Source organism: Crocodylus porosus, unplaced genomic scaffold, assembly GCF_001723895.1.
Source record: "Crocodylus porosus isolate Cpor-Errol unplaced genomic scaffold, CroPor_comp1, whole genome shotgun sequence".
NCBI classification, from domain to species: domain Eukaryota; kingdom Metazoa; phylum Chordata; order Crocodylia; family Crocodylidae; genus Crocodylus; species Crocodylus porosus.
The window spans coordinates 79,565,210-79,581,465 of NW_017728949.1; the positions used below are offsets into that span (position 1 = coordinate 79,565,210).

Genomic DNA, 16,256 nt, shown 5'->3' on the forward strand with positions numbered 1-16,256 from the left:
CTCCATGCATTCCTGACTCCCTCCCAGCTCCTCATTCTTACCCTGAGTCCTCACTTGCCTGTTAGGGAACCTTTATTTTGCAACTCAGTGTGAACCTGATACTTAAAGCCTCTGAAATATCTAGTTATGGTTGAGTTCTCAGAAGAGAGGGGGAGATTCAACACATCTAGACTTCAAGAATCAAGTAAGGCCAAGATTTGAATAAATTAGCAGCAAGTTGCAGAATGGAATCAAGCACAAAATCCCCAGACCTACTAGGTTCTGCTCTACAGAGGCAGGGGAAAATATGGAAGAGATTCCAGGGACAGGGATCAGGAGCAGTGGAAGAGTTTGTGGGCTGTCACTTCACTAGGAAAATTGGTAAGTGGGAGGGAGGAGGATCACATAGGCCTGAGAAGGGGAGGAAAGTTCCATGGGGTCAGAGGTTTAAAGAGACATCTCTAAATTTAGATATCAGTGCCAGCCAGTCCTCTTTGTTTGACACTTATGCTGCTACAGTACTGAGCAACTTAAGTTCTCTCTTAGGAAAATGACATTGAGGCCTTCTCTACATGTTATTAGGCATCACACAGTTAACTGTTTAATTAGCTTGAGACCAGCTACAAGTGCAGAGTCCTTATCAGTCACACAATAAAAAGCTCCAACCAACTGTAAGTTAGATCTTGTAAATGTGTACTAACTTTATAGCTTATTGTTATTGAGCTTTAATTTGCATGTGTAGAATGGTCTGTCTTGTAAAGGGTCTCTCCTTGCCTGGGAGCCCCATCATCTATAGCCCCCACCTACAAGGGTGTACCTTGTCCACCGGGGCTGTGAGTCCTGCAGCTTCTGGGGACTCTGAGCCCCAGCAGTTGTGAACTCTGGGTCCCGTCATCTGCAGGGTGCAGATATAGTCTCCCAGCTCTGGGGGTCCACAAAACCTCTCAAGTGGGGAGATCACCACCACAGTGATCCTCCCACCTCAGAAGTTTCACATACCCCCAGGGTGGGGAGATCACTACAGCGGTGATCCACCCTGCCCTGGGGGTTTCATGCACCCCTGAGGAACGATTTGTCATTGCAGCAGTGATCTCTCAGTCATGGGGTGTGTGAGGTACCTGTGCAGCTGGAAAACCCTCAGTAGGCATGTATGTGTGGCATGACAGGAGGTATAATTATATGAATCACTCATTAGATCCCATCACACCTTTACCTGCATGTGTGGAGGGGGCCTGAGATAGGTGATTTGAATAGTTTTAAGTGGCTGTCAGTTAAACCAAGGAGATAGAAAAATTAAGACAGAGCTTTATCAGTTATTGAGGCATTTGGATTTTATTCCCAGTTTCAGTGGGCATTTACAAAAATAGTGTTCCCCAACTGGATGTAAAAGGTGTCCAGATCTGACTGGTAATGCTTTGCACCTCACTTGGATTGATTTTTGGGTAGGAACAAATATATACTGGGAACAGTTACCGAAAAGGAGGGAGAGCTCCTGCTCTGGGCTGGGCAGTAGCTGTCACAGCATAACATTAGTGTATGAGCTGTAACAAAACAAATGTAAAATTGCTCTAACTTTAACTCTGCTTCATACAGGGTTAATATTGAAGAGGTTTAGCTCACTTTTGTGGCTACAGCATTGTGCACGTATAGCAGCAGCTCCTTCCCTGCACTTTTGAGACTGCTTCAAGTGTACACTTGTCTGTTTCCCAATCCGGACTCAAACCTGTTCCGGCTGGTTGTGAGTTTTTGATGAAAATCATTTTGTAAAAGAAAATGCTGCCTATATAGAATGAGTTTGGTGGGTTCCCTTCAATTCTGAAGATGACAGTACATCACCATATTCATCAGCTGAAAGTTGCTCAAATTAACACTTTGTTAGCATTCCTAAGTCAAGGAAGAATTTGAGGTCTTAAGTGTCCTCTACATCTCCTTGACTTCAGTAGACACTGAGATTATATCCAGGTCTTTCCTCAAAGCGTGCACTACTCTTCAGGAGCAGGCCCTGAATGGGCTTGCAGAACCCATGGGGGGTTGGAGAGTAGGCCTGTGCGAAGTGGCTAGTATTCATTTCGGATTTGGCCAGTTCAGGGGACAGTGATTCAATATGGTGATTTGAATTACTGTCCTGAATCGATTCAGCTGCATCTGATTCAGAGATTTGGCCATCTCCAAATCGGACAGGCCCCATCCCACGCCCATTCTCCCAGCCCCATCAGTGGCTGCCCCACCAGGCCCCAGCTCCTGGCTCTTAAAAAAAAAAAAAAAAAGCCCTACCAGGCCGGGGGGGGAAATCCCCACTGCCCCCACTACTGCATGCTGCGTGGGGGGGCTCTGCCACAAGCCCCCATCCCTCGCCTGCTCTCCCAGCCCTCCCGATGGCTGCACTGCTCAGAGCCAGCTCCTGTTTCTTTCTACCCCCTACTTAACAGCATGGAGTCTGGGTCCGGCTGCCTGTGGCAGCAAGAGAGGACTACCTGAATCTCCAAAGCTCTCTGAAACTTTTCTGAATTGATTCAGAGAGCTTCGAATTGATTCAGACCTTTTTATTGGTCTCCTCGTTCAATTTGGATTCGGAGATTCAGCTGCCAAATCTCCAAATTGGGCTGCATCTCCTCCAAATCAAATCAGCACCCAAAGCTTCACATAGCCCTAGATTAAGAGTTTGCTTGTGTTTGGTCTAACTCTACTGTTCTCTGGTTGAAGAAGGGCCATCTGTTACAACAGGTCTTAATCTGGGCCTCATATGTAGACTGAAGATGAATAAAATAAAGTTAAAAGAATACCAAAAAAATATTAATAGAATGGATAAATGATCATATCCTATATTTGGAAGGAATTTCAGCCTTCAGCCAGTGGACTACAGGAGAGGATTTTGAGTCCATTCTCAGTTGTAACTATGATTAATGATATTTTTGCAACAGACAAAAGGAAAATAATAAGAATTTTTTTTCTGTGTATGTAACAGTAACTTCTGGAAGCTAGGCAATAATCTAGTATTTAATATGAAACAACCTCAAGATAATATAATCAGGATTTCATCTTGACCTAATAAATAGGGTTTCTAATTTCAGTTACATAATGTGAAGCTGTACTACCAGGAGAAAACTGTTATGTGAGCATTCTCCAAAGGGAAGTACAGAGTAGTTTAAAGTTCCTTCAAGAGTCAAATAATTTCAAAATATTTGGTAATGATCTTACCAGGTATAGATACGGGACATTCCCCCCAGAATAATTAAGTTTCACAGCAGTTTTGAAGAATAGCTGCCTGAGAATAGAGCTGAGGAATAAAACAATCCCAAACACTATGCTTGTGATGGGAATCTCTAACGAGGCACTATGGATCCTCATGCCCAGTTTATCAGATGATTCCCTTCCAGATTAGCTATATGTTCCTATACATTGGGGAAAAGGTTGTGGAGCTTTGCACGCCACTGCAGCTTTTCTCTGGGAACTGTATCTCACGTGGAGATGAGACATTTTTATTATTGGGAAGTATCAGCCTGTAAGTCATATGGTAAATATCCATGCTGTGTGATGAAATCAATCAATCAATCAAATTAGTCAAAGGAGCAGATGTGAAACTTGCTATTCCAGTCAGATATTTTGTCAGAAGTAATAATAAACAACTATACTGTTAGAAAATTAGCAGCCCTATGCTTTTTAAATTCCTCTGTATTCTCCTTTTTTCTATTCTCCTTCCCAGCTCCTCTCTTGACTTAGTATAAGCATCCTTCTCCCCAGTCCCCTTTTGGTACAAGAGCCTCCTTTCTGCAGTCTCTGTTGCTCTGAGTTGCTTTCTGGCATATGTCTTGTCAGCCTGGCTAGAAAGTACTAGTCCTGTCTTCTGTGCTAGGGGACAAGGAACAAAGATTTTGCCAGTCCTTGAATGGGTGCCTCAGAAGAATGTTGTCTCCTTGTGCACCAAAGAGGGAAAGCTACCACTCAGTTTATAACCAACAAAACAGGCAGATTTTTGTAGAAACCTCCAAGACTCCCTACAGCAAAATTTTCACAGAATGAGGAGAGGCTTAAGTGTCTCTTTGATCTCCCTCCACTTTATTCTCTTCCTGATATGGAGGCTAGTCATCAAATGCTGCTATTATGTTTTCATTTTTATGCAATGGCTTTTTCTTTTTATGCCAGATAGTTTCAGTTTATTTGGCAATGGGTAACTTGAGGGAAAGACAAAACCTGTGCGGGGGGATGAGCTCCAAATGAATTGGTGTGGAGCCAGAAAATGAACAAGATTTCTGGAGGAGAGAGCTTCTGGGATCACAGAAATAATAGACAATTGGATTAAGGAGTCAAATGTATGTAAAAGCTCATATACCCCAAATTAAAACTATAATAGAAGCTTATAAGCCAATGTGACAACCTTCAAAGCAGTGTGAGGTATAATAAAGTGAAGACATTCGATACAATAATACTTATGGTAATACCCATTACTGGAACATGATAGAATGACATATCAGTGGGCATATGTACAGCTTACTGCTACACTAGGGGAATACATCAAGGGCTCGGTAAGCAACTTGGTGAGAAAACTAGGAGTAATGGCCCCAAACTCCTGGAAGACTGATTCAGGCTCAACATTAGGAAAAACTTCTTCATAGTCAGGGTGTCCAGACTTTGGAATAAATTCCCTTCAGAGGTGGTGCAATCACCTACCCTGGAAATCTTCAAGAGGAGACAAGACAGTCACTTTGCTGGGCTCACCTGACCCCCAGTTATCTTTCCTGCCTGGTGCAGTGGGCTGGACCAGATGAACTTCCAAAGTCCATTCTGACCTTGCAGTCTATGAATCTGTGAAGGGTAGATGAAATCCAAGTATAAAACTACCCCCAAAATATTCTTTACAACCTGAGAAAAACATTCTCAGGTTACTTCTAAAATCAGTGTAGTAGAGTTTGCATCAATACATAATCCACTGCATAAAAAGCAAAATATAATAGCAGCATTTTATGACTAACTTCCAGATCAGGAAGAGGAGAATGTGGAGGGAGATCAAAGAGATAACTGATGATAATGAGTGCTTTAATTTATCCCCATATAAAGCATTTAGATATCACATAAGACTAATTTCTCAATATTATAAAGGCTCACTTCTTGGACAGCTAGTTCTAGGTCACATAGGAAAAATGTTTTTTTATATTAGTCTCTAGTAGCACAGAAGAGTTCATTCAAGAAATAATTCTAGTTGAGCCATTAAGTAATAACAACCAAAATATGATTCAGTTCAGTGTGCTCAGGAGATACCATGTTCTGAATTTTTTTCCTTCTTTTTTGGTAACATTCTTTACCAGGAAACATCCAAGTGTAGATGCAGGTGCTCTGGCATAAAAGTGTATTTCACTCAGGTATAAACTATATTAACTTTTTGTATTTTCCCTTTGCTGCTGCTGTTAGCTGTTTCTACACTATAGCTACTGTAGCTGATACATCTATAGAGGCAAAACCTTTTCTCATGTAGCTTGGGCTTTAGGCTTCTGTTTTTTTCAGTTAATAAATTTGAGGATCTAACAGTGATTTGAAGGGTTAAAGGAGAGAGTAGTGACAACACCTGATAAATTGAAAGAGCACAAAGTTACAAGGACAGAATGGTGCTTATCCACCAAAAGTCTGCAGGAGCTGAACACTAGGATAGTTCAGCTTCTGGTGAAAATTTGTATTCTGTCATTGGAATCAGTAGCAGAGGACAAGAAGGTAAGAAATACCTACTGCAAGATGATTTTGCATCTTCTTCTTCTCTAACATTTCACATTGGCAAATGTCAGATGTAGGACTCTGAAATAGTAGGACCACTAGTTTCTATGCAGCAACTGGCTCTTGTACAATACTCCTTCTTGACTCCAAGGGCCTTTTGCTCTTTTTTATGTCTTGTGTTGAGGGGCCAGGAACTGTTACAATTCATGCCTCAGAAACTATTCCCTGCTAACCCCCCAGGAGGCATACATAATGCAGGGGGACAAAAGAAAGAGGAAATCCAGAGCTGCTATCCATGCTACAGGGCACAGCTAGCCACAGCTCTTAGTGAGTGGTTCACGCATGCACACTCAATCCACTCTTTAGTGAGCGTCAGAAGCCCTGGAGCCTGCCTGAGCTACAATACCTTCTGTGCCGCCTGCCGTTATAGGTCTTTATCTGAGTCACAGTCATGCCCTTGATGAGAGTTTGTATTGTATGAGAGTTTATACAATACGTATGGAAGAAATGGAATTTTTATTGGAAAGACTTGTCTGTTGATTGTCCATCTCTTAGAGTTTGAGAGCCAGCAGCTAAACTGGATGTTAGAGATGGCAGGTAATTGCTGGACAGCTTATTAGGCCTCTGGGGAATTATTTCAGTTCTTATATACACTTTAGTTACTTACCCAGTGACAGCTACAATCTGGTCTGACCCTTTAAATGGAACGATACTAATATAAAGTAGAAATTCAGAGCAGACACGATGATCCGGATTACCTGCATAAAGTCCAAGATCATTTAGGAATTGACTGATGTCAGAAGGGTGGGCAGATAGGTTTGAGTGTAAGCCAACAGGAAATGGAAAGGCTGAGGTGATTCTGAAAGATGTTTTAAGGAAAACCAGCAGCACTTTCTGCTCCACTCTTGAAGCAGCTCTCCTCAACTATCAAAACTTTAAACATTCAGACAATGTTGATAAATAATGGTAGGTTGAATCAATTCCTGAGCATTGTAAATGTATTCGTGTGCAGCATTTGTGTTGACAGAAATAAGTATGCGGTGTTATGATTTGGCATGGTGTATTCACTGTATATTTACATAGGATAAACACACTTACTACAGTGTGATGTATAAATACTGTACAGTCTTTGAGACATTACAGCATTGTGTAATTATGTAAGCAGTCTGAAAATGAAAGGGAAACTTAAAAGTCATTATTTAGTATATAGGGGATAAGGAAGGCAAATAGTGTTACAAGACATGACTATTATTTCTTGTCCGTTTGAAATATGAATGCTGGAGTAACTGGTAGAACATACCAGCAGCTAAGACTCTTCCTTCCTCCTCAGCTCATAATTTTATGCTGTTTGTCAGCTCTTGTACTTGGAGAAGGTGCACCTACTCATTCATACCCACTCTATCATCACATATATGCTCAAAGAGCTGATTTCTCAAGGACAGTAAGGGTACCAAATTCCTGTGGAGTGAGAATCAAAGGTTTCAAAGGTAAATGGAAATGGCCTTTAAGATGCCTGAAGTTGTTCTGAGAATGGGTCTGAGCCAGTGGTTGGGAAAGTAAAAGAATCTGACTAACAAAGCCTACTGTTTCCATACCCTAAATGCTTGAGCTTGTCAACCTTGCACATACTTTACAGCTGTTGTAAATGTTAAGGATTCATCTTTGCTATAAATCCATTGACTTCTGTGGTTACATGAATTTGGCTAAAGGTATTGTGATGTCTGTGAGCAGGAAACTTCCCCACCCTAGTATCAGTGAGGGTTTTACCAGTGTGAGGGTCCTAGGATCAGACTTAGAGTGTACATACAGACTAACTTCTATAACTCTAATGAAGAATATTAACTTTAGCTAGAAACCACTTGAAAAGTTAGGTTTTAGTATTGCTACTTTTTCCAACTTAATTATTGTTCTAACCTCATTCTACATCCCTCAACCCTGTGACAGGTGAATGCTTGCCTATGAAAGGTGTTCTGTGCTGTTTCTGTAAGTTTAGCAACTTTGTATATAAATGTTAACTTAAACTGGAAAAGTCCTGATTTGGGTTAGGCCCCGATTTTGACATGCCTTGTATAAAAAGACACAAAGGTATGGTCCCTACCTAGAAGAGCTGGCAATTTAATTTAAAATAAGTGAATTTAAAAAGATCACTTGTACAATTGACAATTTTCACCTTCTTGAAATCTGATTAACTGGAAAAATGTGACTTGTGAAGAATACTGTTCCAGTGTGGTGTGTTTTAGTGTTATCCCAAACTGTTTGCGTCTCAGCTTGCTTGGTGACATGTACAATCATCCATCATTCATTGTAACACTAAGTAATTCTTCCTGAGTATTTAGCCAACAGGGTTTACCTTGTTGTAGTCATGCCCCGCTCTGTGGTTTGACTCGTGCAGTGTGTCCCGCTAGAGGGACCTTCCGCTCTCTTGGAACCTCTCCTGCCATGCCTCGATGGAAGATTTCAGTAGAATTCTGTCCCGCAGGAAGCAGAAGGCTCCTTTGGTAGGACACCTCTTTCTGACAAATAGTCCTCCTTGGCCCCTGATAAGACACCAGGCCTATAACAGGGGTTCCTTCATCCCCTACACCCCCACCACAGGCTTCTGAATGACAGTTATTGGCTCCTGCTGTTACAGTTTCATAGCTAGGGAGCTAGTCCCAGTACCTTTCAGTCTGTATGCTGACTCCTGCTGGGAATGAGGCACTGTATTTCCCTGGATGGCTACTGGGAATTCCTCTAAGTCCGTTCCCCACAAGGATAAAGAAATATGGGCAGGTGTACTGCCCCTCACTCTTTGCAACTGACTCTCTCAGGGGGAGGGTCCCCCTCTCCACTACTTCCAGCATCCCTTTAGGGTATCTGCTGGATGCTCCCAGCCTATCAGTGTCAGCTTCTGCTCCTTTCCTGTGGCTCGCCTCCCCTGTGTTAATATGAATCACCTAGGGTAAACTAGTGTCAGATGTTCCCTTTCCTGGGATCTGCCCCACTCAAGCTGCCATTCCCCAACCCCTGTGTTCCCAGATAGGGCCTCTTTCTTTAGAGGGTCCTGCTTCCCTGGGAATCTTTTAAGGTGCCAGACCAGGGCTGTGCTGGCTGCTGCATATCTTGGAGTGTCTCTGCTGCCCATTCCCACACTCCTGGGGTTGTCTGTCCCTTAACCTGGGTGCAACAGGAAAGGAAAAGGTTCCCTCGCGCCCCAGGGCACCTCTACTGTATGGTGTCAGGACCAGCTCGCTCGCTGCCCCACTCTGGTCCTCGCTGCTGTTTGTCTTGGTGCCAGCGAGGCAGCTTTGCTCTTGGGGTGTGAGGGGAAAGGGGATGAGTGGGGAACTCCCCCTTTCAAATCCCCTTGCCCTTCTACAGTTGTCATCTGGATATTTATTTCTAGCATCTAATCAGAATGTAGAGTGAATCAATGCTTGGCTGACAGTTATTTATGTATTCCTTACAGGAAAGGTTTCAAGTGAAGAATCCGCCACATACATACATCCAGAAACTGAAGGGCTATCTTGATCCAGCTGTAACCAGGAAGGTAAGAAGCATTCTGTTTCCTTTTGTATGCTCTCACTTCTTCCCTAATAGGAAGAATCATCATGGATTCAGAGTTCCTTCCTCCCTTTGTCTAAAAGGTCCTGAAAAAATCTCTAAGGTCTCAAGATTTCAGATGCAACAAACCAGAGAGAGAAACAAGGAGAAACTTGCAAGACTGCAGTTTTCACAGTTCAGTTGGCAAAGAACTAAAGAGGTGAAACAAATGAGGAGCATCTGGCAAGAGCAAAAGAATGATTTAATGCCTTGTGAGTTCGAGGTATAGCCCAAAAGAATATGGAATGAAGTCTTGTATCTCAAGGTCCCTTCTTGAAACCTAGGCAGGCGTTAGTCACAGATGAAAAGGTTTGTCTCCGATGGCTGTCTTCTCATCTATTGGAAAAGAATATCGCCTAATTTCAGATCTTAGTGACCATTTTTCCACATGACCCAGCCCTGGCATTACTTGGCTTCTTCCTGGCCATCTCAGCAGAGGTTTCATGGGCAGAAAGGGCCAGGACACTGAAACATAGGTGTGAAATGTATTGCATCCATAAGATATATTAACACTGTCATCTTAGGTCTGAGAAGGATTTTTGCTCTATACTCATGTACAAACCCTTCATTACTTACATGTCTGATCGGAGATCTGGGGAAAGGCCAAATGTGCTTTAGCCTGAGTTGGTATGCCCTCACTTTGCTGTGAGGATGCAGCCAAGATTGCTGTGGTGCTGATAGTCCTCCAATGTTTTTTCCACACTTACCCTAAGGGACAGCAAAGTTCTTGCATAAGTGATACAACTGGCTGGGAAAGATTGTCACGCAGGCAGGTGAAAAGACATAAAATATGCAGAAATACAGACAGGGCCCTACTGTAGGAACACTCATACTTCAGCTAGGAAACCTGAGATTAGTTGTGTAGTATGTACATACCCCTAGTCTCAGTTTAAGGTAGAATAACACTATTTGCCTGAATCAGTTTACCGCTGCTCCCTTGACCCTTTTTAGTAGATACCCTTTTTATCTGAGTGCCTACATAATCTTTCCCCAGCAGGATCAAGACCTGTTAACAGAAGGGGTATTTTAGACAAATGCTGTTACACAGTTCTAGAGCAATCTTCCTGAACTGAGATGGAGGTATATTGGCAGCTTAAGTGAGTGGTTTGCTGTTGTCATTACTATCCCTTTGGTAAAGGAAATTGTGTATAATTTGCTTTATGTCTACACTGGCTAGCTTGAATACTGAAGCCTTTTAGCTGCAGTAGCATGAATCTCTGTCTGCAGGGGAATAGTGAGCTTTTGCAGTACCCTTGGAAGAGTGCTAACAGAGATCTGGGGAGTTGGGGGGCATGGGGAGGCTCTACCTGTCCCATCTCTCTCTACAGTTGAGCACCAGTAAGTTTGCCTCAAAGCAGCTGCAGTATGGAGCACTAGAGTACACCCCTCCCCCTGCAGGAGTCTTTACTGTAGCAGGTACAGCCTAGCCATAGAAGCCAGACAGCCATGTGCCTAGTAGTAGATGGAGGAAGGGGCTGAGTGTAATGGTGCCCTCCCTGGGATTTTTGCCATGGTGCAGACTTCCCAGGGACTGCTCCTGGTGCCTTGTTTGCTCCCTCTCTGCTCCATTTCCCCCTCTCAGATATGCTACCATGTAAAGAGCAGCTCCTCCCATGCCAAAAATCCCATGGGGGATATGGGGTACCATTGTGCTTGACCCCTCTTCCCCATACTTTTCTGGGTGCAGGGCTGCCCACCTTCTATGCTTAGGCTGCATCTGCCTTAGCAAAGACTCCCAGGAGAAATTCTGGTGCCCCTCTAAGTCAGTGCCTGGGGTGGGTGCTCTGCTCATCCCTCTCTAGTTATGCTACTGTCTGTGTGCGCTAATTTACCATCTGTCTCAAGCTAGGCTGATTTAGGTACCTGCAATAGCTCATTTTCAACTAGCTTGGATACTCTGTGGTGCACTGCAATATGTAATGTAGACATATTCTTATTCTCTGAGGCTTTCAGGATGGCAGAATATTCATATATTCCATTGAATACAAACGTTGAATCATAAGTATTGGGTTACCCTAGTTGTCAGCTCGTATCTTGTGTTGATGTTTTTAACAGCCTTTAGAAAAAAAGAAGGTAACAAGAGAATAGCAGCTCCTGTCATTGACTGGTTCTCTTTTTTGCATCTTAAGCAGTCCGTGCTTTGTATTGCCATTCAATTAGCTTAGATTGGTGCCTGGGGAAAAGTACATATCCTGACACATTGCTTGGAAGCCCTGGACCAACCACATAATGTAGTTGAGGTGGGTCTGTGTTACTGAAGAAATGAAAAGGAGCTAGGTATCATTTGCTTTCCTGTTGGCCCTCATTTGCCCATTGTTTCAAAGTTGCAGTAAAAGTATCTTCTAACACAATGTCTCTCTTGTTATAAGATGTGAAAAGAATGAGAATCCCATTCTTAACTTTTAAGTTTGTCTGCAGCTGATTACAGTAAACTTTTTAAATGGAGAACAGGGGTCCTTGTGTTTTTCCTGGAAGAGTTTTGAAATTCATTTAGTGTTGGGTTTCCTCTCTGGTCAGTTTGTGGGCACACTGAAACCTTTCTTGTTCCACTATTACTATCAGACTCCCTCATAATGACAAAACCAATGCAGCCTAAAAATAACTAACTCCATGAAGTCTCTCTCTTCAGTTTTATTTTGTCACCAACAGCCTTGTCTCAGTCAGTCTATTCTGAAAAGGGGAAAGATTTACAGATGGGATCTCTAGACTGATACTTGCTATTGTGGGGAGTATTCACATTACTGTAATTATTACTGGAATGAAGGTTGTGTCAGCATTTTCTGTGGTAAACCCATGCATAATCAAGAAGAGGGAGTTCCAAATTCTGATGTAAAATATATATTTGGGGTTGTTATTGGGATATTTTTCCTCCAGGGAAAAACGTTATTTTTCCATCTAAGCTAAATTTTCAAATACTAAATTTAACCACATTTAAATTATACATTTTTAAACAAATCATGTTTTGGTGGCTTCTAATACCTAAAGAACACTTAAATGTCTCCAGTCAAGGCTGCAAACAGCAAACAAGTTGGAGGATAATGATTAGGGAATGAGAAGTTGGGGAATATTCATCCTATTTTTGTCTGTCCCCATTCCTGTCTTTTCCCCCTCTTCCCCCAAAATCCTAGTACAGACAAGTTATTGTTGTTTTTACTTTGGAGTTAGTTGAGGTCACCCTACAGTAAGGGCATAGAGTTGCCCTTGGGTAACCATACTGAAGTAAAAATTATTAATAACTTATCTCCATTAGGATGTTACAGTGAAACACAATATCAGTATAGGTACACATCTTTTTGCACTGAATGCCTAGCTTACAACAATTAACTCTTAATTAATTATGCCTTTGGTCCCATTTCTCCTTCTTCCTTCCTCCCACCCTCCACCTTTTTCTCTCTCTCCTAGTGCATCTTCACCAAGACAAAAAGGATATGGTAACCCCAGTTGGTAGTTAGAATGAACTAATATGGGATAAAATCCAGGGGAGAGAAAGGCAGCTTGTAGTTTCCATGCAAGTTATCTGGCTGAGTTGAGGACTATGGGGAAAACTCAGGTTTTTTTCTTGACCTGGTATCTCACGTGACCTTTATAGCTTATCTTGTCTTGACTAAGATTTTAGCCTGTGCTAATGGACTAGCATCAGGTACACACCTTCTTAGCTTATAAATCCAAGACCTATGATGATGAGTGACAGTTACAGAAACATCACAGGTATAATAAATAATTTCCATTTTTCTGGCCTATTTGGACTCAACAGTGAATCACCCAGGGCCACGTCTCATGTTTCATGTCTCACCCAGGGCCTCTGGCAGAGCAGTGGCTGATGGCCCTGACCAGAAGCAACATAGCAGTGGCTGTGAGGTGACAAGTTGGGGTACCACTGCTGAGAGTCATTGCTGAATAGCTTGCTTTCAGTGCTGCACTGCCCTGCTTCCAGTACAGTATATGGAGCTGCTGTTGAGCACAGTAAGTTTACAGTCAAGATAGAACTGAAGTGGATGAAGAATACATAGTCTTTTCTTGGTGTGAGTAGGTAAAAAAGGAGGGTATCACTGGATCTTAGTGACTGCCCACACACAAGAGTTAGTGTTGCTATAGCAGCTCAGACACAATATGGAGATGAACTTATTTTCCTTCAGCTGGGAATGCTCTAATGGTCCTTCAGAGATCTTCAACAACTATCGGCAGCATTGCAACTGCAGAGGGTGAAGAGAAGCCTTGCCACTGTTTCTCAGGGACATTTTGCCAAATGTAATTCCTTTAGGGTGAAACTGCAGTTACGTTGTTTGAAGAAAAGTCAAAGTATATTATTATTACAGCAATCTGTTGTGATGTAGTGTAACGTAATCTATGACTTCATATTGCAGTTAAGCTGCATCTCATCCCAACTTCCAATTTTTTAGACAGAAGTTTGCACTCCCAAATGACTAGAGCACACAGATGGTAGTACTTTGATCCCTAATTATTTGTTTGCTCCCACAGATCACACAGTTAGATGTAAATGCTGGTAAGTCTTCTGTTACGGGCACAAAATTAGAGGTCTAAAATTATACATCCTTACTGCTTAGATCCATAAAATGTAATTGCCTATGACATATTCAGTGATAAAACAGAAATTGTAGTATAAAAATGCACATTCCTTTGACAAGTTTCAATTTTTGCATTGCTTACACATTTTCTCATGAGTACAAAATTTTAGTTGTGAACAGTCATTTTGTTTAGTTTAATTTCTTTTCTTTATTGGTTTGATTGACAGTCTTATATTCCTCAGGATTTAGAAAAGTTCTTAACGTATTTGAAAGTGATTACCTTCTATTTGCCTTCTGTGAGATTTTGATATTTTTAATAGCATCAAAATTCTAAATATTTAATAGTCTGTTTTCTCAAGTACCTTTTTCCCTTTATTGAATTATAGAAATTCAGAAGACGAGTCCAAGAATCTACACAAGTACTGCGAGAACTGGAAATTTCTTTAAGAACAAATCATATTGGGTAAGAATATTTAATAATCTTATGACATAGATCTTTAGATCAGCAGATGGCTAGCTCTGGGCAAATTTCTTCATTTTCTCGTAAAGATTGAGGAGCTAGGACTTAGACATTGCAGTGATTAATGGTGCTAGCTGGGGCTCCATCCGATACACTTTGAAGTAAAGATTTTCATTGACTTTTGCAAAACCTGTATCAGACCCTAGGTAAGTCAGAAGAAAAATGAACCTTGAGGTCTACAGGTTAGTCGGCTGTCACAGATCCAAATTTACCATGTCTACTCAGAAAGCATCAAGTCTGGAAGAATAATGGGTTTATGTGGAAGCAGTGACATGCTGCATTTGAAGGCTTTGCATGATATGCTTGTATGGTGCCTGGCTTTAGCTAACACTGTCAGGATTTTACTTTCACAAGTACAAAACTCTCTTATTTTGTATATACTCTCTAAATGTACATTTAACTCAGTTTTGGCTACTGTAGTCAGGACTAAACTCAAAAATGCATGGAGTATAAAGACATGTTGTTAGTATGCACAACAAAAGATTTATTTAAAGCAGGGCTGTCAAGCTTCAGAGGGACTAGTGGCCACATGCTGCATTATTTGTGGGTTAGTAGCTGCATGCCCGGGCTTTTGGGACCTCCACCATCCAAATGGTATAAGCCTCTCCCCAGCTTATGACTGCCGCCAGGCAAACCTCTAGCTCTCTCCCTGCCCCCCACTGCTCCAGTATGCGCATTACAGGTGCATCCTGCCACACAAGCCCCATGCTGCCACCCCTACCACATGTGCAAGGTGGCAGCCCCCTGCCACTGCCACATAAGCAGTGTGAGTTCCTCCCTCTGTTGTAACTGCCTTTGTCCCTGCCATGGGAGGTTATTGCTATGCTGCCCTGCCCCAGAGATGCTGGCCACCACAGTGGCAGGAGCAGTGGAGGGGAGTGGTGGTCAAATGGGTACCCTACTTTAACTCCTTGCAGGCTGTGTGCAGCCTGCAGGTTGCCGGTTGTACAGTGCTGCTTTAAACTTTGTTGAGAGATGCCAAGATGCATGAACCTAAATTAGGTTTGCAAAGGTAAACTTTTGCACTTGTTGATCATATTTGTGTGGAACCAGGAAAGCAGCAGTAGTTAGCAGCTTGTTTGAGGCAAAAGAGTAATCACATTAGTTTGTTCTCATCAGAAAACTCTCTGCCAGTTTTCATGAACTCACAAATAGTCATTGTTTTTTACTTTGGATTGAATTTTGCTTTTAACTCCAAGCTCCCTTTACCCTGAGGTAGAGTTTCTACTGCTTCTTACTTGTAGAGAGATACTACCCAAGAGATCAGGCAGATTGGGTAATACTGAAGCGATTGCATGAATGCAACATGCTAATTCACTACTTGGACAGTGGCGAGTCACTTGATTTCCTAGAAATAAACTTTGAGGCATTTCCTCTCAAAAGATTTCAGAGACCACTGTGACAAAAAGGTGCGACTGCTCTGTCTAGGTGCTCCTTGACCCCACTGATGATGTAAGCAGTCCAGAAAGCATCTTCAGCACAGTTGTAAGGATGTCTTTCTACTGTGCTTCTTTTCTTACATAGGCCTGGAACAGTTGCTGATCTAATTAGCTATATGAGAGTTGTATGACTGTGTGGTGCCTGGAATTATGTGACATGCTGCTAAATCCCAGAGACTATATATGGAAACAAGCAACAGTAAAAGAGTATTATGGATTCAGATCAAGATTCCACTCTTTAAGAGCCAAGACTCCAGTTGGCAACCAGCTGTGACAAAATATGGTAGAGCTCTACATGCCTGGGATTTCCATGTAACGTCAAAAGGCTTTCTGAAACGTTATTGAAATTAAATTAAATTGACCATCAAATATTGAAGTGAGACTATCCTTTTTAATATAGTGCTGGCAGAATTGCAGTGTTTCAGGCTGCATCTGCTGGAATAAGCCCATGCAATCTGTAAGCAGTTGTAGCGGTTTGTCAGCAGCTAAAGTACAAACTACACAATG

At 42.1% G+C, this 16,256-nt stretch overlaps 1 protein-coding gene across 1 annotated transcript in view; it reads left to right on the forward strand.

The window, feature by feature from the left end:
* Positions 1-16,256, forward strand: part of FMNL2 (formin like 2) — a 133,235-nt gene that overhangs the window by 27,050 nt on the left and 89,929 nt on the right. The window contains exons 5-6 of the mRNA XM_019553613.1: positions 9,131-9,211; positions 14,177-14,253. Of these exons, the coding sequence (XP_019409158.1) occupies positions 9,131-9,211; positions 14,177-14,253 (158 nt within the window). The remainder of the gene's footprint in view (positions 1-9,130; positions 9,212-14,176; positions 14,254-16,256) is intronic.